At 39.0% G+C, this 27,347-nt stretch overlaps 1 protein-coding gene across 1 annotated transcript in view; it reads left to right on the top strand.

Annotated features, from left to right (window-relative positions):
* JADE3 (jade family PHD finger 3) overlaps positions 1–27,347 on the top strand; it is a 40,385-nt gene that overhangs the window by 1,325 nt on the left and 11,713 nt on the right. Inside the window, exons 2-6 of the mRNA XM_062515014.1 lie at positions 9,094–9,153; positions 10,270–10,352; positions 20,922–21,079; positions 22,937–23,127; positions 25,270–25,481. Coding sequence (XP_062370998.1) covers positions 9,105–9,153; positions 10,270–10,352; positions 20,922–21,079; positions 22,937–23,127; positions 25,270–25,481 — 693 coding nt within the window. The 5' untranslated portion in view covers positions 9,094–9,104. The remainder of the gene's footprint in view (positions 1–9,093; positions 9,154–10,269; positions 10,353–20,921; positions 21,080–22,936; positions 23,128–25,269; positions 25,482–27,347) is intronic.

The raw sequence follows: 27,347 nt of genomic DNA, 5'->3' as shown, positions 1-27,347 counted from the left end.
CTGTTGGTGAAACAAAATTTGGTCAGCTTCTTCAGAGCATTATAAGTAAGAAAAAAAAAAGAATCAAAAAAGATAAAATATTTAATGCAGGCTGCTGTTGTTGATTCTTTTATTTGAGATTTGAAAAGAACAAAGCAAGAACAGTGAAACCTACTTTAATATATTTATTATCAAGTACAAAAAATTATTCTTTTAAGCAGGTGTTTTGCAGGATATAAGAACTTTTGCCTGTGCTATTAATTGAAAAGTTGTTTTTCATAGTCCCAAATAGCACATTGATTTCTAGATCCTTCCTTCTTCGATAATATCCTAGGTGCAACACTGGTTCCTGCACCTGTATTTTGTCATGAAAGCTTGCATTAGTACAGCTGAAATACAGAAAAAGATACAAGCGAGCAACTGCTGGCAGCATCAGGCAGGTGGTGCAAAGTGAGGCTTCATTTGAACTAGTCTAATATCGGTTATTGCTTAATTTTCAATTAAGTAGTGACACCTCTATGGGAGTTTTTTGTCCCCATCTTCCCCCCTGCCTGCAGTTTAATCACCGTGCAACAGCAGTACAATACTTAGTGCATCGTAGGCATTTTCCTGATTTTTCTTCTGTTTGTTTCCACATGTGCATCAGCAGGAAGGGCAGTGAGTGCCAAGGTCATGGAATATGCGCTTGGGAGACCTGGGTGCAGCTGCCTGCTGATGCCGGAGGCTCCGGCATGATGTATGGCTGCTCTGCACTGCAGCTCTGAAATGTCAGGGCTTTCAGTGCTTGCTTAATATGAGCTTATCATGAGGGTAGATATGGTGAAGACTGAAAAACACTTAGAGCCAAGGTAACGTGAATCATACCAGTTCTTAAAATAGAAAGCCCAGCTAAGCGTTCAGAGGTTTTTCTGCTCAGTCATATCGGTAAAGCGTGTGCTGCTCCTGTTTCTCACCAGTGCTTGGCATGCCTGGGACTGCAGTCTCCTTGCAGATACAGGGCATGTGGCAGCCTTTGGGTGTCAAACCCCCTGGGCAGTCAGCCCCTTGTTTGCCCAGCTTAGCATAGGGTGTGATGACCTGTTCTGGTCCATTTTTGTAGCAGTGCATGCACATCAGTCCTTCTCGTCCTTAGCTTTGTTCAGTAAATGGGCTTTGTGGGGTTTTATTTTCTTCTTTTGTCCCTTGGTTCTTGAATGTCTTAGTGTTAAGCCAGGTATGTTTTCTTCTGAGAAAGCCCTGCAAAACAGACAGAACATGATCAGTAACTGCATCTCCCTAGCTGAGGGCTCTTCCCAGCCCATAAGCTTCCTGAGCATGAGTAACTGGGGTAGGTAGGTGCTTTTCCATGGCACTTGGTGCAGATGCAGTTAGAGGGCCCTGGGAGCTGGCCCTTGCCTCCTGGGTGTTTCCTTCAGGGGTCAATTATTTGCTGTGTTGCTTCCAACAGCCTGACGAGACAGCTTATGTGACTTTGAGCAGAGGAAGTGAGAGCTGTAGTGGCATCCCTCTGTTGACAATGTCCTGCTGGCCACCTCAGCAGATGGTGCTTGTGTGTTCAATATCACTGTGACTTTCCTGTTGGGAACTTGTTCCTCATTTCATCGTGCTGGGAACTTCCTTGCTCTCCCAGGTAGGGACCTACAGCAATGAGATGGACCTGGCTGGGGTGGGCAGGCACAGTGCCCTGCTGAGGGCCGTGACTCCCTTTCCTGAGGGATGTACCCTCATTCTAGCCTTTTCCCTGCCTTGGAGTGATACCAGGAGGAGGGTGAGAGGAGCTGGGAGGTGGGTGTGAGGAGTGTTCACCGGGCTGCAGCCAGGCAGACACACTTCAGGCATCTAAGTGTGGTGATGCCAGGCAGCATCAGACTGGTTGTGGTTCTAGGGAAGAAAGTGATTTGTTTCTTTTTTTATTTTATATCAAAAGCAGATTTGCATTCAAATACAATATGGTGTTTTGAAGGAAATAATTTTGTGTGTCGAAATCTCTGCTGCTGCTTTAGGAAAATGATAGTCCTGTTAATAAACAGCTGGTATAAAACCAATGTTGTTTTCAGGAGTAGAAAATTGATAATGAGGGCTGAAGTATAGAGTAGCTCAGAACCATATACACAGCGGTGTATTTGCTGGAATTAACGACAGTCTGATGTTTATTTTTGTTTTAATTGACTCCGCCCAGATCAGTATTGTCTTCAGGACGCTAGTGCCAAAACTGTGTGTTCAATGGACAGAAATATTTCCATGTCAGCCTGGCCCACCTGGCTGTTCTGTGTACAGGCCAACGTGTGTAGCTTGCCCTCAAAGATGAAAATAAGGCTGCTCAGTCACTGCTGGCTGTCAGGAAAGCGCTGGGAAGACAGTGCAGTTTAATTTCTTTGTAGCCTCTTGGAGAGCTTGTGCTTAGGTAATGATGGTGCTGCATGTGTTACTGGTGATTTGTTCTTCTGAGGATGTCTAGTTTTTAACAAGCTGCTTGGTGTGAGGCAATTTAGAAGGCCTCTGGTGTAAATCTGCTCCCCTGCCCTCACAGTGGGTTAGTGCCTGGATGTGGTACCAGAAATTTAAAACTGTGCTTCTGTTTTCAAGGTATGAAAGGTACTTGGGGTGTGCTGTATTTTATTGTGTTGCCAAAATGTGTTATAAATATGAAGTGGCATGACTTACCCTCTTCTTATACTTGGAAGGCAAAGTGATGGTCATTAAGTACTTTGCTGTAGACTGAATGATGGTTCATCATGGTAGAAGGGCACATGAAATGATGTCAGGGTTCCCTTTTGGCCCATAATCCACAATGAATGTGTATGTGTAATTATATTTGGGGTTTCTTCATCCTAGTTTTATGATCTATCAGATTACTTCAGTCTAGAATTTAACAATTTAAAAAAAATATTTCAGGGGATAAGTCATGTTGGACTTGTTTTTTCTTCTCAGTTTTAAACCTACAATACCTTTGAGGCAGCTGGAAAATTGCTTTATATAAAGAGGCAACATACAAGGAGAACAGAGTTTGAGACTGTCTTGCTGCTGCTGCATTTCATATAGACCCATGTTATTAACCAGATTCCTGTAATGTGCACTTCCTTGCTTGCTACAATTATTTATTGCCTAATGACTAAGGAATTGGCTGTTGCTGGTACTGCTGCTTCTAAAAACTGGTGCATTCCTCCTTTGTTGAATTGCATACTATTATGTTAATCAAGACTTAGTATGGAATAGTAGCAAGAAAAAAATTTTGTGGTGGGCCCAGAATAATCTTCACAAAATAATTCATTATTTTATCTTGGGAGTTAGGGGAGACTAGGATAGATGTGGTCACTCTGTTATGGACTTCTTGAGTAGAGTTAGGAGTATACTACAAATTTTTTTTAGAATTTTCTGGTTAAAGTGAAATAAAAAAGCAATCACAGAATTGTTAAGGTTGTTACTCTGTTTCCTGATCATCCTCTTCTGTGAATTGTTTAACCTTTCAAACCTTTTCAGTGTAGCAAATGTTGCTACACCAGCTTTTAAGTGAGTATTTTTTTCCAGTTAATATAGCTTTTTTGTGAGATTGAATAGGATATTAAAAAATAATAATAAAAAACCCAAACACGAGTGATCTCTCTTCCTCTAGTTATTTGAAAGATTGTATTAACTCTATTCATATTTCGTAATTTCCCTGGCAGTTGACTATGAAATCTGACCTATTTAAATGGTTTAACTGTACTACATTTCCTGGAGACCTTTCAAGATAATTTGCTTCCTAATCTAAATTTAACAGTTACATAAACCACATTTTGGAGACTTGGAAATTGCTACCTACTGCCTCTGCTTTTTTTTTTTTTTTTTTTGTAGACAAACCATATTGTAAAAATGTAAGTACAGAATTCTAATCTGAAATTTGCATGTAGCCTGTCATTTGATTTTCATGTATAGATGCTGTTTTTAATAAATTAAAGTAGGTTACTTTTTGTCCCACTTGAAAATTTCCATAGTGTTGTGGGAAATTCTGTTTTTGTCAGGCTATTTTAACGTGTGAAGAAGTAAAATCTCACAGGTCTAAGATATATTTGCTTAACAGTTTCTTGAATTTTCTGGTTCTGTCTTTGACATCTCTATAGGTCCTAGCAGGTACTGAGTAGCGTATGGGTGTGTTTAACCTTTGTCTGCAACAAACTGAAGCCAGGAAGCACTGCTATTCCTTAGAGATACTGTTTTGATCAGAAATCTTGGCTGGCTTTAAGGATTCATTTTGTGCTCTTGTCACTGATGTCTTGCCTAATATGCCATACAAATACAGACTCGGTGTGATATCTCATCCTTGTGTCTGCTGTTACTGAGGAATTATCCAGAGGAATGCATTAGAAAAAGCAGCTAAATGTAATAGTTTATTTGGTAAATTTAGTTATTTGTTTACTCTGATGCAAATTGAAAATTAAAAAAATATTTGTCTTGTTTCTGCAGGTATTTGAGATGGGTTTTTGTTTTGGATAAGGCTCTGAAACTTGTTACCTGTCTGCTACTTGCATGTGCTGCTTGAGTGGTTCTTTTGAGTAATCCATGGTAACTAGCTTTACAAAAGAGGGAAGTGCCTTAAGTCAGTGCAACATTGATTTTCCTCAAGGGCAGGAGAGGATGGTGGTAGAGGCAAGCGGCTGCTTCTTGTTCACTTTAGCAGTGCAGATACTTGTGAATAAGCAAAAAGGAGCAAACGTAATACGGAAATCATTAATTATAAAACATATCCCTTGGATTTTTGGAAATATGAGTGTTACTGTCTTAAGATTCTTGCACATGCTGGCTGGGGTGTTGATTCCTCTTAGCTTAGGATCCATGTTTTAGTTTCAGCCAGGTGCATGCAGGGTGGCTTTTTCTTGACTTTCCTTGTAAGTGTAGTGATGTGTTGGATACAAGCATCGGTTCTGTCTCCAGGGTAAAATTCACAATATGTACAACAGCCTTCTGGAAGCCAGGGAAAGCTGGCAGCACAATGTTGTTGTCTGTGGCTGAAGTTTTCCTGGGGTTGTTTTCTACTTAAACACAAAAAAAGGTTCAGGGCATCTTGACCTGTGTTCAGTTGTTAAGGTGACAGCAGGCAATGAGGCTTATTTCTCTTTTTTAAAGTTGCAGTTCATGTCTTAAGTTGTTTCAAGCAGATTGGGCATAAATGTGCAGCCATGGCTTGGCAAATCAAAAGTACAACAGGTGCAGAATATGGTTCAAGTTTAGGAATAACTCTAGTAATTCATATTAAAAACTGTGCCAGCAAATGTTTCATTGCAGTAATTGCCTGGAGAGCTGAACATCTTTTTCCTTCTGACGTGATAATTTCTTATTGCAGCTTCTGTTTTTCAGTTTTCATTTAGAAGATACCCTGAAGGTGGGCATCTTTAGAATTTGTATATGTTGTCATATAAGTGATTAATAAAATGTTAGTCCCTCTGTGGATTAAAATATATATATATATATATATATAAAAGCGGGTCAAAACCACTTAGTATAGTATGTTTGTATTTTAAATGATCATTTTTCAGGTAATCTGTGCTTGCCTATAATGCCTGTGTGCTCTACAAGTCCATAGCCAAAGCACCCCTACTTAGTTTCTAAGGTAGTGAGAATCATGATCCAGTGACTGAGAGGCAAGGATTTTCTCCAGGCATTTTGGGGGGAGGGAGGCCAGAGGCTCATCTCCTTTGCTCTGCAATGTTTCAATCTTGAGTTGCTTTACACTCCCTTAGCTTGTACATTGGACCTGCTAGAAAGTATATAGTGTTAAAACTTAAGTCTATTCAATCAAGAAGTTCAGCATGCCCATTTGCAAAATGCAGGGCCAAACTGAGGGATGCCAGTCTGCTCTGGGGATTTTGGACTGAAGCTGGGAAAGGTTGACATCAATTTTCATGGGTGGGGGGAGGTGGGGGTATCCCCTGTTTTTCTGAATTGAGCAGCTTCTGATTCTTCAGCAGCTCCCGCCATTCTTCAAAGGCAGGTGAAGTGAGGCAGGAGCTTTCCCAATGAATGGATGTTACTTTGGGATCCCTCTCTAGTGTCTACGGAATGGAAGCATCACTATCAGGGAACCTTTCTGATGAGCCCTTGTGCTTTGGGGTGGAAGTGAGCTGGAAGTTTTGTGGCAGTCCCAGTGTATACAATGGTTCAGCAAAGGGATTTTCTGTTACAAGAGAAAAATGAAATCCCTTGTAGAAATGGTCTCTGCCTTGTGGTGCTGAGGCTCTGGGTTCTGCATGGTGTGAGGACATAGGGTGAACTTGTATAGGCACTTAAATTACCTGATTTACCAAACACTGCACACCTGTAATTTGTTGTAACTGTGGATTTTGATACACTGTTCATATGTTAATATTGCTGAAAGGGCAGGAATCAAGTGCTATTACTGTTCAGGGCTTTCTTCCCTCAGTGACTACTTTTTCTGTTTCTGTCTGCTATCATGGAGGTGTAAATCTCTTGCCTGAGCCGCTGCAAAACCAGTTCTCAAATAACAGCTTGTTACTTTTGTTTAGTGTGTATGTTTGCCAACAACTCCATGCGAGTAGAAAAACAGAGGTGTGCTTTCTGTTCTGAAGTTTTTGTTACACTTGCCGTTTCTATGTAAGCTGTCTTTGAAGTGTAGGCATCTCTACTCTTCTTTCCCAGTTGCCCAGGCAGAATTCCAGGCTTCCTGGGTGTTCTGTCCTGTAGTCTCTCTCTCAACCTTATGCTTGACCCTACTTTAATTGAATGCTCATGTTATGCTCTGCAGATAGCTGTCCTTAGCTGTCCTACAGAATGAAGAGGTTTTATTGCTGCAGATTTGCATAGGCTCTTAAGAGATGGGAATTGCCTGCCATAAGCTTTCAGCACCTTTTAACAATTGCTCAAAAATTCACCTGAGCATAAAATCAAAGCAAGTAGGAAGCACAAGCAGTGGAATACTGCTCAGCTCACCTAGATGCTTCTTTTTGTTATTTTACTAGGTCTTGTAATGTACCTGATGGTCTTTAAGGCAGGTTGTTTGGAAGCGAAGCCTGCCAGCAGATAAGTTGTCATGGGCAGAACCTGTGTTTTGGAAGGAGATCTGCATGCTCCAAGGGGCTGGGTTTGGCCTGGAGTGCAAGCTCTCAAATGGGCAGTACAATTTTATTTGCTCTTGATTAAATTCCATGTCTTTACATTTCTCACATTGGCACTATGGAAGTAGTCTTCTAGACTTGCCTTCAGTACCCTGCAACAAACTTCAAGTCTGGTGCCCCCAAAACTTGTTGAAAGACAAATTCTCCTGACAAGTGGAAGATGTCAAACATGCTACATGTCAAACATGTCAAACAGCTTTTGTCCAAGAGTTTCATGGAAGTTTCTTCATCTACAAGTACAAGCTACCTTACATTGCTTACTGGAAACAAAGCCCTGTGGTGTTTTGGGTATTTAATTTTTGGCGTTGCTCTTTTCTTGGACACTGGTCTGCACATATAGCATGGCTGCCTTGTCTCCCCTGTGTTGCCTGAGCTGTGAGAAGGTGAATTAATATGAAATTATTTGTTATGTAATGGAATTTTATGCCTTGTTTAAGTGATGATGCAAGTGACCTTTGCCCTCTGTCTTTGTCTTATCCCCAGGTTAAATTCCTGACTCAGGAAGTATCTGCTTTCTTGAAAACTGGAAGCATCACTTCCTTTGTCAGCTTTCAGGAGTGTGAGCAATGTCTTTTTCTTATAACAGGTTGAAAGGATTGATTTAAACTTCAAGTGATCTATGCATTTAGATTCAGTAAACTCACTCTCTTAAATACAAAGACTGCTGAAATTTTCCACTAAATTAAACACTTGTGCTGCAAACAATTCAATTTCAATCTCTTCAAAGCCTTTGAGCAGGCTTCTCTTATCTGGAGATCTTGTTTATCCCATGGTATTTGGATAATCTCAAGACCCATTGTACAGTAACTAATGTGGAGTGCTTATCAAATGGGATATTCAGCTGTGTTGCTTTTTTTAAATAACATGTGGTTATGTTTAAGCAATGAAGCTGCTTACATTTCAGGTGTACCAATGCTGGCACTTACAGTACTGCAGACATTTCAGGTTCAGCTCTCTGTAATCTACTTGAGCATATCTTTTGCTTAAAAACAAGCAAAAACATAGAATTCTTGTATATCCCTGCAGAATTACATTTTACTTCTTTTCTCTATCTATTTTTTCATTCAATCCATTACAAACATAGGGATTTTTATTTACTGCTATTAATTGTAAACTGTTATTGAACCTTAGTTATCAAACATAATTAACATTGAATATTATAGAGTGGCAGGACTAATAAGAATGTATATGGATTTTTCTTGGCACTTGTTCAGAGTATATAGCTGATAAGTTTTGATTTTTCTTTTATTAAGTAGAGGTGCAGAAAGTTCTTCCCCTCTCTCTGTAGCATTACATGTTCAGAAATGAACTTTGAAAAGTTCAATACCTTTTTTGAATGCAACTGGTCCAGTGCCACTGAAGTATTTCAGTATTCAGTGATTCAGTATTTCTCTTGATCACTTCTCAAACTTCTGAAAACCACATTGCTTGTGAAATAAATGGTGATCAAATGACTTAAATGGCATCAGTCACTGCTTTCTATGATTGACGCTATTTAAAATCTGCCTTTTGCTTTGCATGGATGCCTTAAGGTTTCTTTGTGCTTTTTTGTTTGTTTAGTTTTTTTTAAAGGTGTGTTATACTTCTAAATACTTGCCTTGCTGTGGATCCACCTTATTTCCTGGCCTCCACTCGTCTCTCAGCTAGCTACTGCCACCATGGCAACTCTTCCTCCAGCTGAACAGATGGGACATTGAGTCGAGCAGTGCACCGCTCATGCCCTGCCGGGAATCAGCTGGCGGGTTGCACTTCTTTCTGCAAAATTAAAAGCAAGCTCTGCCCAGTAGAGGCATGCTGGTTTTCAGGGTGCTCAGTTTCACAAGCAGTACTGTGATCTAATAGTTGCTTTCAGAAATAAAACATGGTAACTGAACTGGGATTATTTCTATGCCTGAGACCTCTTCAGAGGAGCTTTGCCTTTAGTATGAAGAACTTGGCATCAGCCAGCAGACGGTGATTTTCTGGTAGAACAGTTGCCATCAACTTTTTTTTTTTTTCTCTTTAGGATGCGTCAGGATGAAACGCCACAGGCATCTAAGCACCAGTGACAGTTCAGACAATGAGAGTAAGTAATAACCTGCTAGTTTTTCTTTGGTCTATCACCCCCTTGTGGTTTTCTTCTGTGGTTTGAGGGCAAAACATTTCACCTCTTAAAATTTAAAAAAAAAGGTTTCTTGATTAATTTCTTTTTGCTTTTGTGGTCTTTGGTGTTCTGAATCATATTACAGGAGGAAAATAAGTTTTGAGTATACTCAGAATTTCAAAAAAGACTTGTGTATCATTCTCATTCATAGCTGTCAAGAAGATACTTGTAAATCAAGAGAAATTTTACTGCCCAGGGTACTATTCTGTGATTATTTTTTAAAAAAGAATCCTGTTGTCTTACTGTATGCAGAGCTTCAGTGTTAAAATAGTGGGGGTGGCAAGTTATTTGAGCATTAATGTCTTAGAATTATGATCAGTATATTGATCATTACGTTGTCTCATACTGGTTCTTGATCTACTCCACTTCGGTCTGTTTAACAATTTAGTAAAGTTACATTTTAAGTGTTCCTTGGCAGACATCTGCCTGAATATATTCCTATTTTATCTGCAAGAAACCCAAAAGAGAACAGACCCTGTGTGCCACGTCTGTTTCTTATAAACCTGTGCCTATCTAATAGCTCTATGCATAATAATGATTCATTGTCATAATCACTGCAAGTCATTGATGAACTTGCTCTGCTGAAATAACGTTTTGCCAGAAACATCTAAGATCACACTCTGGATTTTTTGCATCTCTCATTAGTACATTTTAGTATTATTGCTTTGTTCTTTGTGGTTGATTTTTTTTTTTGAGCATTTTCAAATTCTGTTTTACTCTTCCTTCCACTTTGTTAGAAGGGAATTAAATGAAGGAAAGCAGTCTGTCTGCTTGTTTCTGTTTACTCATGCTTGTATTGGGCAGAGCAGAATGTACCCATAAACTTGGTGTGCTGTGGATTTATAAAGAATGAGTGGAACAGGAGGAGATGAAATTAAGCCTACAGACTGCCTAACAGCTTTTTTTTTTTTTTGCCCACATATTGTGAAAAATTATAATTCAAGAGATTGGAGTGCCTTGTGTTTTACTGGAAAAGTTAAATGAATTGAACCAAGCTATAATGATAGATTTTAATTTCTTTTTTTTTTTTTTAAACAGGTCCTTCCACTTCCTTTTCTTCTTGTTCTAAATATAGGAGCAAGTCAAAAACACCAGCAAATGAACAAAAGAAGCCTGCTGAGGTAAGAACTGGGTTGGTCACTGGTAGTTTTCTTTCATACAGTTTTCATGTTTCTAAGCCTTGAAGAAGTGAGCTATAAATCTAGTGCTGGTGAGTCCTTTAGTCACCTGTCAAATTCTCTGTGAACCTGCATTTTCCTCACTGTGTGAGTGTTATAGGAACTCTGGTGTTTGATGGACCAAAATGATTTATGGCATTTGCAGATAGTATCATGTAGTTTGCTCTTTCCCTGTAATTTTAATATAATTTTGAAAATGGCCAAAGATGGTATGGTCTTAAGATTTGAGAGCATGGCACAGAAAAGTGGCTCATAGCTATGTGCTTGGGAAGGATACAGTCTTTCTGCTTCAGAATGAAACAGTGGGACATTTAAATGGGTAGGATTTGTATATACAGTGTTTGCTCTGCTACTTTGTTACTCTTGGCTTTTTACTGTCAATGTAGCTTTTTTGTTTACTCTGCTGTCTCCACCTGTTAGAACCTCCACACTTATCACCCCTGTCACTGGACCTTTACTGACCCATTTAATAAATTGATATTTATGCACAATCCAGTGCCCAAAGCCATCCTGTCCACCATTTCATTGGTAGCCTTTCTTAGTGGAAGATTTATTGGCTGCCTTCTCCCGATTTTATGCTTGCTTTCTTAAGAGCTGAAGTCAGATACTAACTGTAAATTGGAGAAATGTTTCTTGTAGCTAATTCCCCTTGTTATCACATTGCCTCTGAATGAGTCCTTCAGAATTTTAGTATGACTGCTGAAAAAAGACTGACAAACGCCACTTAATTTCTGTAGAATTTAAAGTTATGTCCTGGAAGTTGTTCTATGTACTACTATACCAGCAGCTTTTTACCTGAGTGGTTACTGCTGTGCACGGTTGTATGAAATATGTAGATTGTGCTCCTACAGCTTAAGCTATTCAGCAAACATGCTTCATGCTTCTTTTCTAAATGCTGCTAACTAGGTGGGTTTGGTGTGGTGAAAACAAGGTAAATTATATAGGATGTGTCATTTCTTTGGAAGCTTAATTCATATTGCAAGTCAATTAAAGAAAGCTCATTTCTAAAAGAAAATGCAAAAAAAAAAGTTCTAAAGAGTAAAATTTGCTATAACTGGATACATAGTGTTTTATTTGCAGCCACCAAGAAGGTTAAGAAAAACCCATTAAGCTTTATGCCTTTAAGATGTTGTTATGATTATCATGGCTCTGTAAGAATTTAAATCTTAAGACAGCTTGTGGCTACTGAGGTTTTGTAAGTGTTGCTCATGTGTGCCTAGGCAGTAGCTCTGTTACCAGTCAAGCTGTGGACATGGGAGCTGAAGAACATGCATTGCCAGGCTTGTTGCTGTTTCAGATCCACCTCTGAGCTTGCCCCTTACCAATCCCTTCTTTCTGCCCACCCATCCAGTTTTCTTATTGTATCTCTTCATCTTAGGGATTGCCCTATTACTGCCTTCTTTGAGTTTGCTGCATTCTTTCTCTATGTGCATATGTACAATAAAACAACAATTATGAAGATGTGGTCCAGCTATGTAGCATACAAGCTTTCTGTTTACATAACTTCTAGGAGATAAAATGAGCAGTGTTTTCAGTTCCTCCTTTTAAGACCATCTTTGCTGCCTTTTACCAGTTCCAAGGCAAAATCTTGATTCCTGTAATGCTTTGAAAATACGAAATTTTGAAGAACAAAATCTGGAATATGCACTTGAAATTTAAGAAGTCTATTTCATCATGTAATCCTTCTAGTAATACTGGACTCTCTTTGTCATGTTTGAATTGAGATTCTCCTCCTGGGGGGAAAAAGGAAGGGAAAAAAAAAAAAAAGAAATCCCAAACTTCAGAATATATCCTCTTTGAAAAGAGTGTCCTGAGTACAATATTTAAAAGACCTCTGAAACAAATTAGGTTCTCCTGGAAAGAGAATGGAAGGGAAGGCGACAATAGTATGTACCTCTTGGACATAAAACTTCTGGCTATTCTTTACATTTTTGCTTTTGTTCTGCTAAGAGCAAGTTCTCCCTCTAATCCCTTGGAGAAAAGCAGAAGCTGGGAAGTGTATTATATTAAATGCTTTTGTCAGCAGAGCATTGAAATTGATTACTTATGCATCAAGTGGTGGCAAGGGTGCAAAGCAAATACTGAAAATGGACCCCACTACACACTCTTCAGAAATAGTGTTGTAGTCTCACAAGCTTTTTGTAGCAATAGTTGTCTAATATCTATTAGATAGAAATTTAAATTTTCAGGCTGACAACATCTCTTTAGCAAGGCCTCTCTGTAACAAGTTGTCATTGCTCTCCTCTCATTCACCTCTGCTTGCCAAGCAGCAGGCTGTTTCTTGAGTTAGTGATGCAGAAAATCTAGAAGGTCAAAGCTATAAATAGCTGTTTGGGAATATTTTTGTTCATGGTCTTCATGCATTAATTTTTCTTTCATGCCGGTAAGCCTTGGTTTTTCAAATAAATTGCATGTGAATACATAAGCTTTCTTCCCCTTCCTCTGCCATCACCAGCCCTTCCTGAGTACCTGTGTTCCCTCCAAATAAAGGCTTGGGTTTGGTTCTACAATAAGCAAGTAGTGAGTTTATGTGCCAGTTCAGGACTTACCTAAATATTCCACTGTCCTCTGAGGTTGCCTGTAAAAAGTGATGAGTGGGTGCATCTGAGGATTGCTCTGCCTTGAATTGCTTTCCAGGTGCTTTAGAATCCAGGTGGGTTTGGGAATGGCCTCAGTCTGGTGTTCTTGCCAGGCCAAAAGGAGTTGTGTTACAGTGCAAATGTAAAGCCCATTTCCAGAGCCTGTATCAATCCCAAAGGGATGTTACTGGGTTGGACCTGGTTTCAACCTACTCCAGTCTCCTCCTTGGAGAAGAAGGTGAGAACAAGGGAAGCCTGTAATGATGCTGCTTCAGACCATGGTGCTTCTGTATGTAATGTCAAAAGCAAGGCTGTCTCTCTTTGTTGCTGCTCCCCTTCTGGATTATAATCTATCACAGACTACTGAAATGGTGACTTAAAAATTCTGTTATCCACTTATGTTTAGCATTTACTGTGAATAAATTAGCTGTGCTGCAGTTAGAGGCACACCAGTAGTACAAGTCATAGCTGGTTTGGAGACTTTTATGATGATGTTGTCTACATACCATTTGTGGAATTGCCCCTCAGTGGATTTAAACGTAGACAGGAGGGACTTACAGCCCTCTGCAGTAAGCTGTGTGGGAGCAGCAGGGTAGGAGACATTTGGATGTCTGGCTCAGCATGAAGCCTATACTTGGCAGTTTCCTGTCTCCATGAAAGCTGGGGCAGAAAATGATGGCAGAGTAGTAGGAATCACTTTTGCAGGGAAAACCCATTAGCTGGACTGTCCCGAATGACTGACCATGTTTTTTCCCTTATGCTTGTGGGTCACAAAAGAACCTAAGAGATCTTTGACATTTGAATTTATGTATATCTTTATTTAATCCTATCTCCCTCTTGAAACCGCAAAGAAGTTAAGTTAGCATTGTGCTTCTTTTTTTAAACCCTTTCTATATAACTTGGTAATATTTTACTTCTCTTTGCAAATAGGCTTTTGAATCTCACAGCAAGAGTACTTTTTAATCCCTCATTGCTGATTTTGACAGTTGTATTATCTTGTGAAATGCAGCTTATCTTCCAAAAGTAAATGGTCTACATTCATTACTTGGGTACATGAAACTCTTTTTAGTGGCATTTAACTGCCACATAAATCGTAGGTCTTGATCCTGAGAAGCACCCTGTAAGACTAGACTCTTGGCAGCAAATTGACTCTTTTTGCAATTTGAAAGTGCTTGATTTTGTTCTGTGAATGAATGGGGCAACATGGTTAAACTATATTGCTTTGCATGCACCATGTGTAATAAGAGATTGTCACTTTTATGTGTATGCTTGCCTTAGAAAATTCTGAATTATCTGGGACGTGTGTACAGGCTTCTCAAGACCTCTGGCAAACGTGTTATCCATGAGCTACTTTTTAGCCTGCTTGGGTTAGTTGAATTTTAAAAAAAAATATGTAAGGTTGGAGGTGCAAACTTATCAGTTACTTCTATAATGTTTTGTTTTTTTCCTTTGAGATACTGTCTCAGTCTATTTGAACTCTTTAGGAAATGCAGAAAGGTGTGAAAGAGTTTGCTTGTAAAAAGGCTGAGCTATTTTATCTTTGAAGTGAATGAACAGACATAAGAATTAAATATGAATGGGTTTGAACAGCAGCGCTAGAGTTCTTCAGTCCTGCCTGTTCCTGTGACAGGAGAACTGGAGAGAAAAGGCAGCTGTGAGCATTGAAAAATAAGGCCAAAAGTTAGAAAATCTGTAGCAATTAAAAGGATATCCTTTTCATGCAGTTAGGCTGGGAAGCTCATCTGCTACAGGAAGTTGTTGAGACTGAGAATTAAACAAGATTTAAAAAGGAATTGGACAGATAGCAAGTACAGATTTTTTAAAATATCTGTATCAATTAATGCAACTTTAAAAATTGATTGTTAGGATTAACCCCAAAATCCAAAGCTTATGTCTGATTAGCAACCAGAAGGAAACTTGACACGTTCTTGCACATAATTCTGGCACATGAGATACTGTCAGATGATGTTAGGTAGTGTTGATTTAGGATCCAATTTCCTGGCTTTTCCTATACATGCTTGTAAAAGGAGGCTAGGAAGATTCATGACTACTTAAATGAAAAGTACAATATTTAATTTGCTTCAATCTTGGATAATTCAATAAAATAGTTTGGGGGAGTAGGGGGTTTTTACATTAGGATTTACTGCCTTGCTTGTCCAAATTGTGTGGATGTTTGAGAACTACAAATTTAATTCTGCACATATTCCTGTCTATCACAGCATTTTGAACATTGTAAGTTTCTCAGTCCAGTTGGTGTATGTGCCTGGAACTGTAGTTTCATTTCCATTTGAAATTTATGTTGTATTTACACTGCTGCCAAAATCCCTCAACCAACCAAAACCCAAAGCCAACTTGCCTTAAGTTTCTACATTTGTCTGTAAAGTAACTTTCTTAGTTCAGAAGCTTCATGCCCAGATTGCAATGTATTAACAAGAAAAATTCTGCCTTTCCAGGATGAGATCACCAAATTCTGCTCTTGGAGCTTCATCCCCTGTAAATGGGCAGTCTTTTGCACATACTGTCAAACGTCCATACAAAAATAAACTATGCTTAGATACTGTGTGGCTGTATTACATTTGTAATAGGTCATATTAGAATCAATTTAAATAAATTTAAATTTTGTTCTATTATTTATGAGGTGATTTCAGGTGTAAACCTACTGCTTTGTAAGTGTGTTTGCTGAGGGCCTGTACTTGAGAGCTACAATAGTAGAGTAAGCCTTTAATGCTTGGGGGTGCTTCTGGGAATGAGCTAGTAGATCCTTTCAAAGGAGAATAAAAAAAGATTATTTAGCCCTCAACATGATGGAAAAACTCTTGTGTAATTTACATTTCGCATCAACTCAAGTGTTTGACAATGGAATTTCAAACTTGGCCTTCAAGATGGGTTGGGAGTGACACCAAAAATCTAGGAAAATGCCAGCTGTTGTCTGGTTAGAGAGGGTGCTGGGTGTCATTCCATGCTGTTTGCTGTAAAAGATTTAATATACTTCTGCAGGGAAGACAGGACATAGTAGTTCCCTCCACCTTTTTAAAAGATCATAGCTGTGTTTCTAAGCAGTGGGAGTCAGAAGACTCCCTAAGTGATGGGTGTGACCTGAAAAGCCTGTTGCTGAGTTCTGCTGGGTGCAGGGGAAGCCTCAGGACTGAAGTGATTACATGCAATCCAGCATTAAGTGAACTTTGATTGTAACAAGAGCAGTTAACCCATAATTTACTGAAGCCTTGGAGATGTGGTTCCCAGTTATGACGTAGATGCCTGTGACAAGTGACTTAGCCATGTTGGGAGTTTGTAAACAGTTGATCAAAGTACCTGAAAGCATGGAGAATGTCACAAGGAGTAGTATTGGCTTTCATTTCATTTTTAAGAGATGACACAATCCATTTATTTTTCCTCACACATATATTTGGGCAAGGCATGCTGAATGAGCAGTAGCATCAGTCAGCTTCAGTAGTAGCTTGTGGAGGAGTATTGGAAAAGGTGTTTCACTCATTTTTTTTTCTTTTCTTAATGTGGTTTTAAGTTTGCACTGGTCATGAACAGAAGGTGCCTAACAGATCTGATGTTTGAATTGTTCATCAATGATGGGGTTTGTAGAAGGCCATTTTATTGTATAGACCATTCTGTGTTTTCAATGCTAGTATTTTACTGTAATTCTCTATAGCATTAATTATATTCTCCCGGTATCTTTAATGAATTAGGATACTTCATGCCAAATTGTATTTTTGGTTCAGAATATGGTTTATTCAGAGTAAGCACAGCAGGGTCCAGTGAGGGAGAGTATATATTGTATTTCCATAGAATGCTTCCAGGAGGAGTTTGGGTTCAAATCATAGATGGCTTTCGGTGAAGCATTTGAAAATAAATTGTAAGAAGTTAATTTTCCTCAGACATATTCTTCTAACATAATTTCCAAATAGGACTCAGAAGTCTGAAAAACGAACATAATATACGAACCATATTTTGATGTCATTGTTTCTTGGTGTATTAGTGCTTTGGGGAAGCAGACCATCCATATTTCTCAAGACTTTTTGTAAATTTAGCTTTTAAAGGCTTTATAGATGGCAAGTGTGTCTGCAGAGCTGACTAGGCAGTTCTCATTTCCTCAGCAAAAGCAGGCAAACTTCTGCTGCAGAGCAAAACACAATATTGACATGTCCTGGTTTCAGCTAAGGTAGAACTAATTTCTTGTCAATAGCTGTTGCAGTGCTGTGTTTTGGATTTGGAATTCATATAGTGTTGATAACACACTGTTGCTTTGGTTATTTGTTAATTTGTGTTTATCCCAAGTCAAGGACTCTTCATTTTTTACATGTCTCATGCTCTGTCTGTGAGGAGGTGTGCAATAAAAAATAAACCACAAAATCAAAAGGACTGGGAGGGAGCATAACTGGGACAGGTGACCCAAACTGACCAAAGGGGGGATATTCCACACCACAGAATTGTTACATAGATTGGGGAGTTACCCAGAAGGGGGGCTGGTCTGGGTCTGGGAGGCGGGGTCTGGCATTGGTCAGTGGGCAGTGAGCAACTGTATTATGCATCACTTATTTGGGTTTTTTCTTTTTTATTATCATATTTGTTACTATTATTTACTACTGTTATTGTATTTTACTTTATTTTCAATTAATAAACTGTTCTTATCTCAACACACAAGTTTTACTTTGATTCTCCTCCCCATTCCACCAGGTTTGTGGGGGGAATACAGAAGAGGGGTTGAGTGAGCAGCTGAGTAGTGTTTCATTTCCAGGTGGGCTTAAAACCACAACATGACTAAAGAACAGGTCTTTTGTTCTAGATTTAAACCCCAGTTCTAAAGCATGAAATATGTAATAGAAGTTCTCAATGAAATGGTAACAATTTGATTATGAAACAATGATGACATAAGCAGACATATTTCATTGATGTAATTTACTCAAAGTGCTGCACTGTTTGTGGTTGAAGCTAAAAATTCCTGGCAGCAAAATGAAACTTTTAAGTGCAGACCAAGCAGTCTTGCATGGCAAGGGTAAAACTTGTTTGTAATTTCACGCTCTCTTTGCTAAAAAAATATTTTTTAAAAGTCCCACTGTCACACAGTAGCTACTGTGGAATGCTCTGAGTGCTGGGGAGTTTCCCACTTGTCGTGTAGCACCTGGCTCTGGGAGCTGCACTGGGTCATAGCTCAGCTCTGCAAGACCTTATTCTGTTGTGTGCTAAAGACACCCAGCACCAGCTGAGTCTGGTTGTGAGAAGTGATGTTTCTGGATGGGAATACCTTATAAGCCTAGCCTTGGCATGCTCATTTTTCAGGTATTTTCAATATGTATGATATTACGGGTGACGTTAAAATAAAGTTGAGGGGTTGTGCTTTATACAAGGTAAGAAGTAGAACTACTTAGGGGTGATTGAGAGATGACCACTGTGCTTCATGGGCTGACTGGAAGTGCAGGTGGCTCTTGCCAAGAGGGGAATGCTGTGGAGCAGACTAGCTGTTGTTCTAGGGACACAGTAAAGGAGCAGCACTGTATTTCAAATGAATGTTGGAAAACAAACAGCCATGAGGAGAAGCTGGTTATCTAAATCCTAAAGGTGTGTGTGCTGCTGTCTGTGCAAATAGCTTAGTTCCGAGCTTCGAGGCTGAGTGCTGATGTAGAATTTCCTCTACTTGTCAGAAAACTCTCTTTGGGTCCCCTGAGTGTTTTGGTTTACTTCCACAACAAAGGAAATACAGCCTGAGTGTTCTCATACATTGCCCTCTGAGAGTATTTTACTGTTGGAAGACTCTGCTTTGCCACACGTGGAGAAATGAAGAATGACTAGAGCTAAAGATTGTAGTGATTCCAAGTGTCTGCAGGAAATCCTCAGTTGCACTGTTAATCATAAGTATGAACAAGCAAGTCTTAGCTGAGTTTTGGAGTCCCTTAAGGTTTCAGCAGTTATCTTTTCATTGATTAAATCTTTGACCTTCAGTGGTACCTGTACTGTAAATTGTAGAAATCTGAGGCAGAGAATTTAATGTTGTGGTGTGGTGATGGTGTGGTCAGTAGTTACAACAGTCAAAAGAAACCCAGAAGAAATTCATGCTCCAGGGGATTTGTGCTCTAAAAATAGAGATACAGTTTGCATACATAATGGTGATCAGAAGATTTGCTACTAAGCAATGTAGTTAGAATACTGATATCTTTAATAGCATTTTTCATCTAGTCGTTAAGAAATAGTGGGTTTGATATGAAGTACTTCACTTTTATATGCTGTCAGTGGCTTAAAAGGTAGTTTGTAAAGCACTTACCTCAGATAAAATCTGAGAAATATACTTTCTGGTAATTAAAGCAGCCATTGCGCTTTTCTTGTATTATACTTTTTCCTTCTGGTGTTCTTTGGAATTGTGCCCTGTTAGTGCTTCTCATAATCCTGGCTCTGTACCTGTAACACAGAAAACTAAAATGCCTTTTAAGTGACATAAATAATTTTACATTTTATTTTTGGTGTGTACATACAGTGCTTGAAAAAACATGTATGCTAGCAGTCTGAATGCTTTCACTCTTGACATTCAGATTTTAATATAGGCCTGTTAGGTACCTGAGGAGTTTTATACAGAAGGAACAGTGAACAATCTGTTCTGAACCAAGACAGATAATACATTAATAGCAAATACAAGACCCTTGAGTCTGTGTGTTTGAGTACCCTCGGTCAGCTTGGTCTCCTGGCTGCCCGTATGAGATGCAGTTGAACAACACAATGAAGTAATGCTGATGTTCCAGGTCACCAGCAGCTATTTCAATACCATTTTAGCACAGAGAATTTTTAATAATGTTTACTTGATAATTTCCAAGAACAGCTGAGAATTTTTGCAGTAGGCATAATTGGTCTGGTACTGTCAAATTGAAAAGGGTACATGAAGATATTGGGCTCTGTAATAATTTATTACTTTTCTGGTTATAAAACTGAATCAGTAAGAAGAGAGTTCAACCTGTCACAACTTATTGCAGAGATATTTTCCATTTCATTTTATTGCCCTTTGAGGATTTGATTTCTCGTTACAATAATAAAGCTAATTAGTTGCAATGTCTCCCTTAAACCAAGTCACAGTCCCTGGTTTGCTTTACTGAACATTAAGATGGTGCAGTGTAGCAGTGAAGGAAAAAGCCCACAGAGGGTACATAAGCCCTTTATTTAAATTGTATGCACCTGTAGTTGACAGATACTGATGTTAAGTAAGCTTTGTGATGACTGTAGATCATGTTTACATGCTTATAAAAACTTAACTCTCTGGAGCCAAGCATTATGGCTGGAGATTTCCTGCTATGGTTTGCTTTGTATGAAGGTGGTTTTTCATTGTATAGGTTTGCTAAAAGATGCTGATGCTGGATTTCATCCATCACTGCTTAGACACAGAGCAACACAGGTCTTGTGTTCCAGCAAAGGCAGCTGTTCATCTTCAATCTCAGAGAACCTAACCAATAAAGCTTAAAGTGGTTTTAATAAATGAGCAAGTGCCTATCCATCAATTTTGCCATGGCAACTCTTTGTAGCATGATGAATATGACAGTTTAAAGTAGCTGAACTGAGTGAAAGAAAAAGATATCCTACCTTGTGTCTAAGTTAGGGTACAGCCTAGACTGGCAATAAGATGATTGAAAATATGGTGAGGAGTCTTGAATCAGATGCAGGCGTCCTTTCTCCTCTCTCTGGTTACCTGTAAAAGCCGCCTTCTTTCTGGTTAGCCTTTGGACGGCAGCATGATTTTGAATTAGTGTAAACTTCTTATCATACTGTACCTAATACACCAAAAATTAATAATCTAGGTAGTTTTGAGTTGATTTGTGTTAGTACTCTAAAAAAATTATCAATGTATCTGCATTCTGTTAGTGTAGATAAGAAAAATACCTGCCACATTCTTTAATGCAATGCTCTTTCTCAAATCCATCTTCGCACTCTGTGTTTCCTGCAGGTGTTCCGCAAGGATCTCATTAGTGCCATGAAACTCCCAGATTCTCACCATGTCAACCCTGACGAGTATTACGTCTTTGCAGACACGTGGAAACAAGAATGGGAGAAAGGGGTTCAGGTTCCAGCCAGTCCAGAAACTATTCCACAGCCTTCTCTCAGGTATTGGTGATCGGACGTGGATCATGTGCACAAAATGGCAACTCAGAAAAGATGGTCTCTCAAACCCAAGTTGTCTAAGTGCAGTCAGCTTTTCTCTGTTGGTATGTTTAAATCTTCAGTGTAGCAGCCTTCAGACATGTTCTTAAACCACACAAGTGCCAATTTGGAAAACATTTCTGTGGCACTTCAGTCCAGATCTCACTCTGTCTGCATGCTGTTACAGTATGTACATAGTGAGTGTAAAAAAGGCTTTTTTTCCTCAGTCACATGGTGCTATGGATTAAAAGCTGTTTTTTATTTGAGTATGGGGAATTGAATAAATTAAAAATAAACCCATATCTTATGCATATTACTTGAAAGCTTTCCCTACACAGCATGATGATATAGAGCACTAGGCATGCAGTAATCACTGCTACCTGGTAAAATTACTCATTTGTTTATACAATTTAATTTTGGTTGTTCTCAATGTTTCAACCCTTTCTATCTTCTCTCACCACAGCTGGCTGCTTAACATTATAGAATTTCAGTGATCTCAGATTCTGGAGATAAAGAATCTTCTGTTCTCTCACACTGTGTTTAGACTAGGGAAACATAGCACTGTAGTCCTGCAACCCTTCCTGGTGGAAACAAAGCATGTTTCTAAAGCAAAAGGTTAATGCCAGCGTGGTCTTCAAGATGAAGATAAATGAATTGTGTGGTGAAAGTGCTGAGCCAGCATAATTTAATTTTCACTGAGGCTATTGCCAGTACCAAGTTATTAAAAATAAGTATATTGCAGCTCATACTAGCAGTATTATATTAGAGGAAAAGAAATGCTATAGGTTTGGCTGGACCAGAGAAAAGCAAAGCTTACAAGGGAATTAGAGGGAAAAATGAGCAGGGTGAAGGGGGGGTGAAAAATGGCAGAAGGACGTTGTTTGTGCTAACATTGATAATCCACATTGTCCAGTCAGAATTATGTGGGGTACAGCTTGACAGCTGCCTTCTCCTTCTTTGCTACCTTATTTTCCAGAGTTTTTATCCTTTCCTTGTCATGTGGAGGGTCAGCTCCAGAAAGTATGTAGAGCTGCTCACGCATGGCACTGTTCCATTCTGTATCTCTCTGGCTTTCTTCCACATGTGGGGCTTTTTGCATTGAATTCAGAGAAAGATTGAACTTTATCTAGTTAACATTATTCTTTTCATTCCAAAATCAAACCAATCAAACACTGAGTTTTATCTCCAAAAATACTTGAAAGGTTGAGAACACAAATCTTTTTCTCCCTTGCTTTTTGGATGACTTTTCCCCTTTGCATTTTTGCTTGGCATCAGAATGTTTCTTGCATAACAAAAATAATATATTTGTAATGCGGATAAGATGTCATTTACAAAATAGGGGTAGACTGAGTATCCCAAATGGAGAGCAAGGATTTTTCCCACACAGACACTACAGTAGAATAAATTAAGATTTTGTGAAAAAGCTGATCTATTCAAGTGATTGGTTGGCAAGGTTTCCTTATATCATTCAGGAGGAATATAGGACAAAGACTGTATTAGTTTTGTGCATAATACTTTCTGTGGGTTTCAGAAGCAGTTGCTTTGTCGTACTAGTAGCATTTGGAAATTCCAGTTCAATGGAAATCATATGGACAGGCCTACATTTTAAAAAGGGTTCTGTATACGTAGTAAACCTTGAAACATTTTGGGTGAAAAAATGATATTTAGAGAATCCTGTCTCCCTCGGCCAACTATACTTACTGGCTAGTTTAAAAATTTGTGAAACCCCAGATTTCTTTGCACTTACAGCAAATATTTTATGTCTTTCAGGATGTGTCTTAAAAAGCTCTAAGTATTTATTTTTTTTCTTTTCACTCACAGGGTTGTAGCAGAAAAAGTAAAAGAAGTACTGTATACACGACCCAGGAAATACATCCACTGTTCCAGCCAAGAACCCACAGAGCCAGGTTACATCAATATTTTGGAACTAGCAGAATCTGTGTGTCGCTATGACTTGGATGACATGGACATCTTTTGGCTCCAGGAGCTAAATGAAGAGCTTACAGAAATGGGTAATTTCACAACATGTTCTCATTTTAAAAGCTGCACTTAATTTCTGCTGTTTGAGTTGTAGTCTGCTGTGTTAGGTCTCTGAAAGATTGCTGAATGAGAATTAAATGGAAATGCTAAGATAGAGTGCTAAAAAAGTAATTACTTTCTTGATCTGTTAATGTTTTGTGTTTTACCTGTTGTGCTTAAAAATTTCTTGACATCCAAAATCATCTGCAACTTCTGCAGACTGAGGTAGGAGAGAAAAAGCCCGTCCCAGGTGGAATTAATTTTAGAACTTCAAAAGCTAAAGATTTTATGTAGGGAAAGCAGATGTTTCCATTTCTTGAACTTGGAACATATCTACAAATTCAGAGTTCTGAGGAGCTTGCATGCTGGGTTCTCAACAGAGTAATTAAGTTTCACATATGTTAGCCCATTCAAAATCAGCTAAGTAAACTTTCTTTTGCCTTGCAAGTTTTGGATATAGAGGTTTGTGAGCTGGAGTGAGCTATGGAAAATAATACTGGAATTATCACTGGAATAACTGAATTGTAGTGGAATAGTCTATGTGGCTAGTATTCTTCCATGGGTGATTGTAGGTCCTTTGGAAGGACAGGTTGGCATCTCTTGGATTTGCTGTTGTTAAAATATGAAGAACCTGTAGAGAAGTGATAATGGCAGCATTGTCTGTAACAGCAATGAAATGGTGGTGACTGTGATGTGGAGGGGAGTGAGGAGGAGAAATAATTTTTTCTGGTCCTGAACTTCAGGACAGCATGTTTCTACTTAGGTAACTGGGTGGGATCTGGGAGGTAGCTCTGAAGGATGGAATTACTGAAGCGAACTAGAAGGACTTTAAGAACACTGTCCTCCAAGCACAAGAAAGTTCCAATTGTACATTCAGGAAAATGAGTAGATGTGTTGAACTAGGGAGTTCATGACTGAGCTCCAGTGACAAAGGATGCATACAAGTAGAAGCAAGGACGGTAACTTCTCGGGCATACAGAAATGCTGTTAGCAAAAGCTGTTAGCTTTTTCAAGGGGGCACATCTCCATCCATGGAGATTTTCAAGATACGACTACATGTATCTCTTAAGCAACAGCTTAAATCCAATTTTTTGGATTTCCTGTTGATTCTGCTTGGAGCATGGGCAGAGGCTGAAGTCCTCTGTAGGACCCTTCCTACCTGAATAATTCAGTAATTCTTATAATTCAGGCAATGAGAAAGTATTAGGGCATGGGAGAGAACACTTTAACTCTCCCTGTTTATTATTTGTGACAAGGAATCACAATTAGTAGCTTTAGTTAAAATACTATCCTCTACAATTCATGTTACGTGAATATCCCAGCATTTGAAGGTTTGAGTAAATTGTAAGCTGTGAACATCATGATCATTTTTGAGCAAGGATTTTGACAAGATGAGGTTTGGAGATGTCTTGTAGCTGTGAACATCATAGGGTTTCTTATGCAGTGCATGTCCTGAAGCTGCATGTTGAGGGCCAGTTTCATAGCAAATGCTTTTTAAGTGGTCCTGTTTATGCTAAGTTTGATTAGTGGTGAATATATATAGTGTGTTCTGTGTTCAAGTGAACAGACGGTATGGATTGCAACAGCATATTTATCTACTATTTTATTGAAATAAAAAAATCAGAAAAATAAAAGCACTTTTCATAATCATCCATGCTTTGATCACTCCATCACAATGGACTTAGAGGTACTGGGTGGTGCAATTTCTGTATCACTCTAAGATATGAAGTATTCTTTGTAAGTTTTATTTCCTAGGACATTAGTCTTCAGAAGAACACAGTGTGTGATTTTTGGATTTCATTAGTGTTTTGTAAAATAACGGAGGTGCAGGAAGGGTTATATAAGAGCAGCTAGCAGTTACAGCAACTGCTGTCTTTTATGCTGCAGTGTTTTCTTCCAGGTGCAACGTTGTGATTTGTGTAAAATTTTTACTCAAGTAGTAGTTCTGTTTATATTTATAAAATGATGTTATAATTAGTCTGTGAGTGAAAAATCTTGTCTATTTTAATTTTATTTTTAGATGCTGTGTCTACTGCATTAGTTGCTAGAAGTTGTCTTTTTTCTCTTCCTGCTTCTCTGACTCAGTCAGAAGCATCTGACTGTCCTCTAATTTCCCTTCCCTTTTGCTGTTGTAGGATGTGGGCTCCTGGATGAAAACACAATGGAAAAGACAATTGAAGTGCTGGAGCGGCACTGCCATGAGAACATGAATCATGCCATTGAGACTGAAGAAGGGTTGGGGATCGAGTATGATGAGGATGTCATCTGTGATGTGTGCCGGTCCCCAGACAGTGAAGATGGGAATGACATGGTGTTCTGTGACAAGTGTAACATTTGTGTCCATCAGGTTAGTGCCTGCAGATATGTTGACGCTGTCCTGTGGTCTAAGTTTACCTAGGCAAGTGTGGAATTTGAACAGGTATTAAATGTTAAGTGGAGGACTTTGTGGTTTTGTACATTTGAAAGGTGGTGCAACACTGAGGTGAATTTTTAGACTCTAACAATTACAGTAGATTAAGTGGCCTAGCATAGTTAGTAAGTGGACAGCTACAGTCTAACAAGAATGCACAGTGTGTTTTTGGGACATGCAAGTATTTCCTGTGTGACTGTAAATAATTTTTTTCCCCTATTACTTTTGAAGATAAACAGGATGGGAAATACTGGCTTGCCTGTTTGTGAGAAATGTAAAGATCATTTGTTTCAGAGCTCTTTTCGTCCTTTACTGACTAGTTACTTAGTCAGATGTAGACTGTTCAAATTTAGCCATCTGGAACCACATGTAGGCACTTTCACAGAGTGATTTTTTTTCAGAAGCCATCAGCAGTTGCAAAAACCATGGTCTCAGTCTGAATGGTGCTCATGTTTCTAGTGTTTCAGATGTAGCCAAGACTTTACACTTTATGCCTGAGCTCAGCATAGTCAGGTAAAGGTATCCTTATAATCAGAAAAGGGATGTGAATCTTGTGGTTTCTGTGCATCCTATTCTGGAAGGGAGTTTTGCTATAAATTGAAAAGACATCAAGAAAACTCCTTTTTTTTTTTCTTTTTTTTTTTTTTAATAATGTATTTTTGTACTGACTACAAGCAATATTTGGAAAACATATCTGGCTGAAAAAAGACCTGTCATCTCACTGCTTACAGTGGGCTGGCTCCTAGCTCGGCTGCCTTCTGTAGCCATGTCCCTGTGTGAAGCAGCCTGTGAGCCTGAGTTGGCAGTAAGGTGGCCAGTGACAGGAATATGGCTGGCAGCTGGACTTGTCCTGGCAACTGGAAGCTGGGCTTCAGTCCTGGCTTGTGCCTGTTAAGGAGTAATGATGGATTTGCAGTCAAAGGCTCATGGTTGACAGCTGAGCTTAAGCTGATGGTTTGCTGCCTCCTTGCCCCTCCCTCACTCTTCCCTGTGCTGAATCTATCTGAAACAAACTGGAGAGTGTGTCTGGGCTAGAACTAATCCTAACCATAACCACAGCTTGTTTCATTTTTAATCTGGATCAGCTTTGGTTCAACAAGTAGCCTCAGGTCTGTTTGTCATCACACAGTTTGGAGGTGGAGGGGAGGAGGAGCGTGAGAAAATTCCTCCTTCACAGTACCCTGTCGTGCTGGCTCAAACACATTGTGCAATTACTGTTTTAATAGTCTAGGCATCCTTTGCTTATCAGTTAAAATTAGAAAATAGTTTCAGTCCATTTCCAGCACCCTAGATATGATCTTAGACCACTTCTGCTATAGTAACAGAAAGAATTCGGATGGGAATATGCCGCAGAGGAGAACACTTGTAAAATTTGGATTGCAGCTCCCCCTGTTGGGCTTCTACAAGAGTTGTCACATCAAAAAAAACATTTAGGTTTAGTTAGTCTTGCCGCATTTAATTCAGGAAAATCCCCCGCCCTACAACCCTGACATAAATGTGTAGTGTTTCATGGTATTGTTTAATATTAAATACTGAGATGTTATAACCAGAAGGCTGGGAAGGCAAGCATGGGAATTTTATACTAGATTTAATCTGAAAGAATGGTTAAAAGTAATGATCCCATTCTTTTGGGTATTTTAATGTTACATTACCAGAGATAGTGTTAGAAATGATGAGATTTCCTGTGAAATCCACCCTTTTGATAAAACTTTTATTGGAGTGTTTGATTGAATTTGAAATTTGGTGGCAGTGATTTCAGATACACTCAGCTTCATGGAGGTAGTGGGGATGTGTATGTACAGC

The sequence above is a fragment of the Cinclus cinclus genome, chromosome 2 (genome assembly GCF_963662255.1).
Source record: "Cinclus cinclus chromosome 2, bCinCin1.1, whole genome shotgun sequence".
Classification (NCBI taxonomy): domain Eukaryota; kingdom Metazoa; phylum Chordata; class Aves; order Passeriformes; family Cinclidae; genus Cinclus; species Cinclus cinclus.
This window is presented reverse-complemented; position numbering and strand designations above follow the sequence as displayed.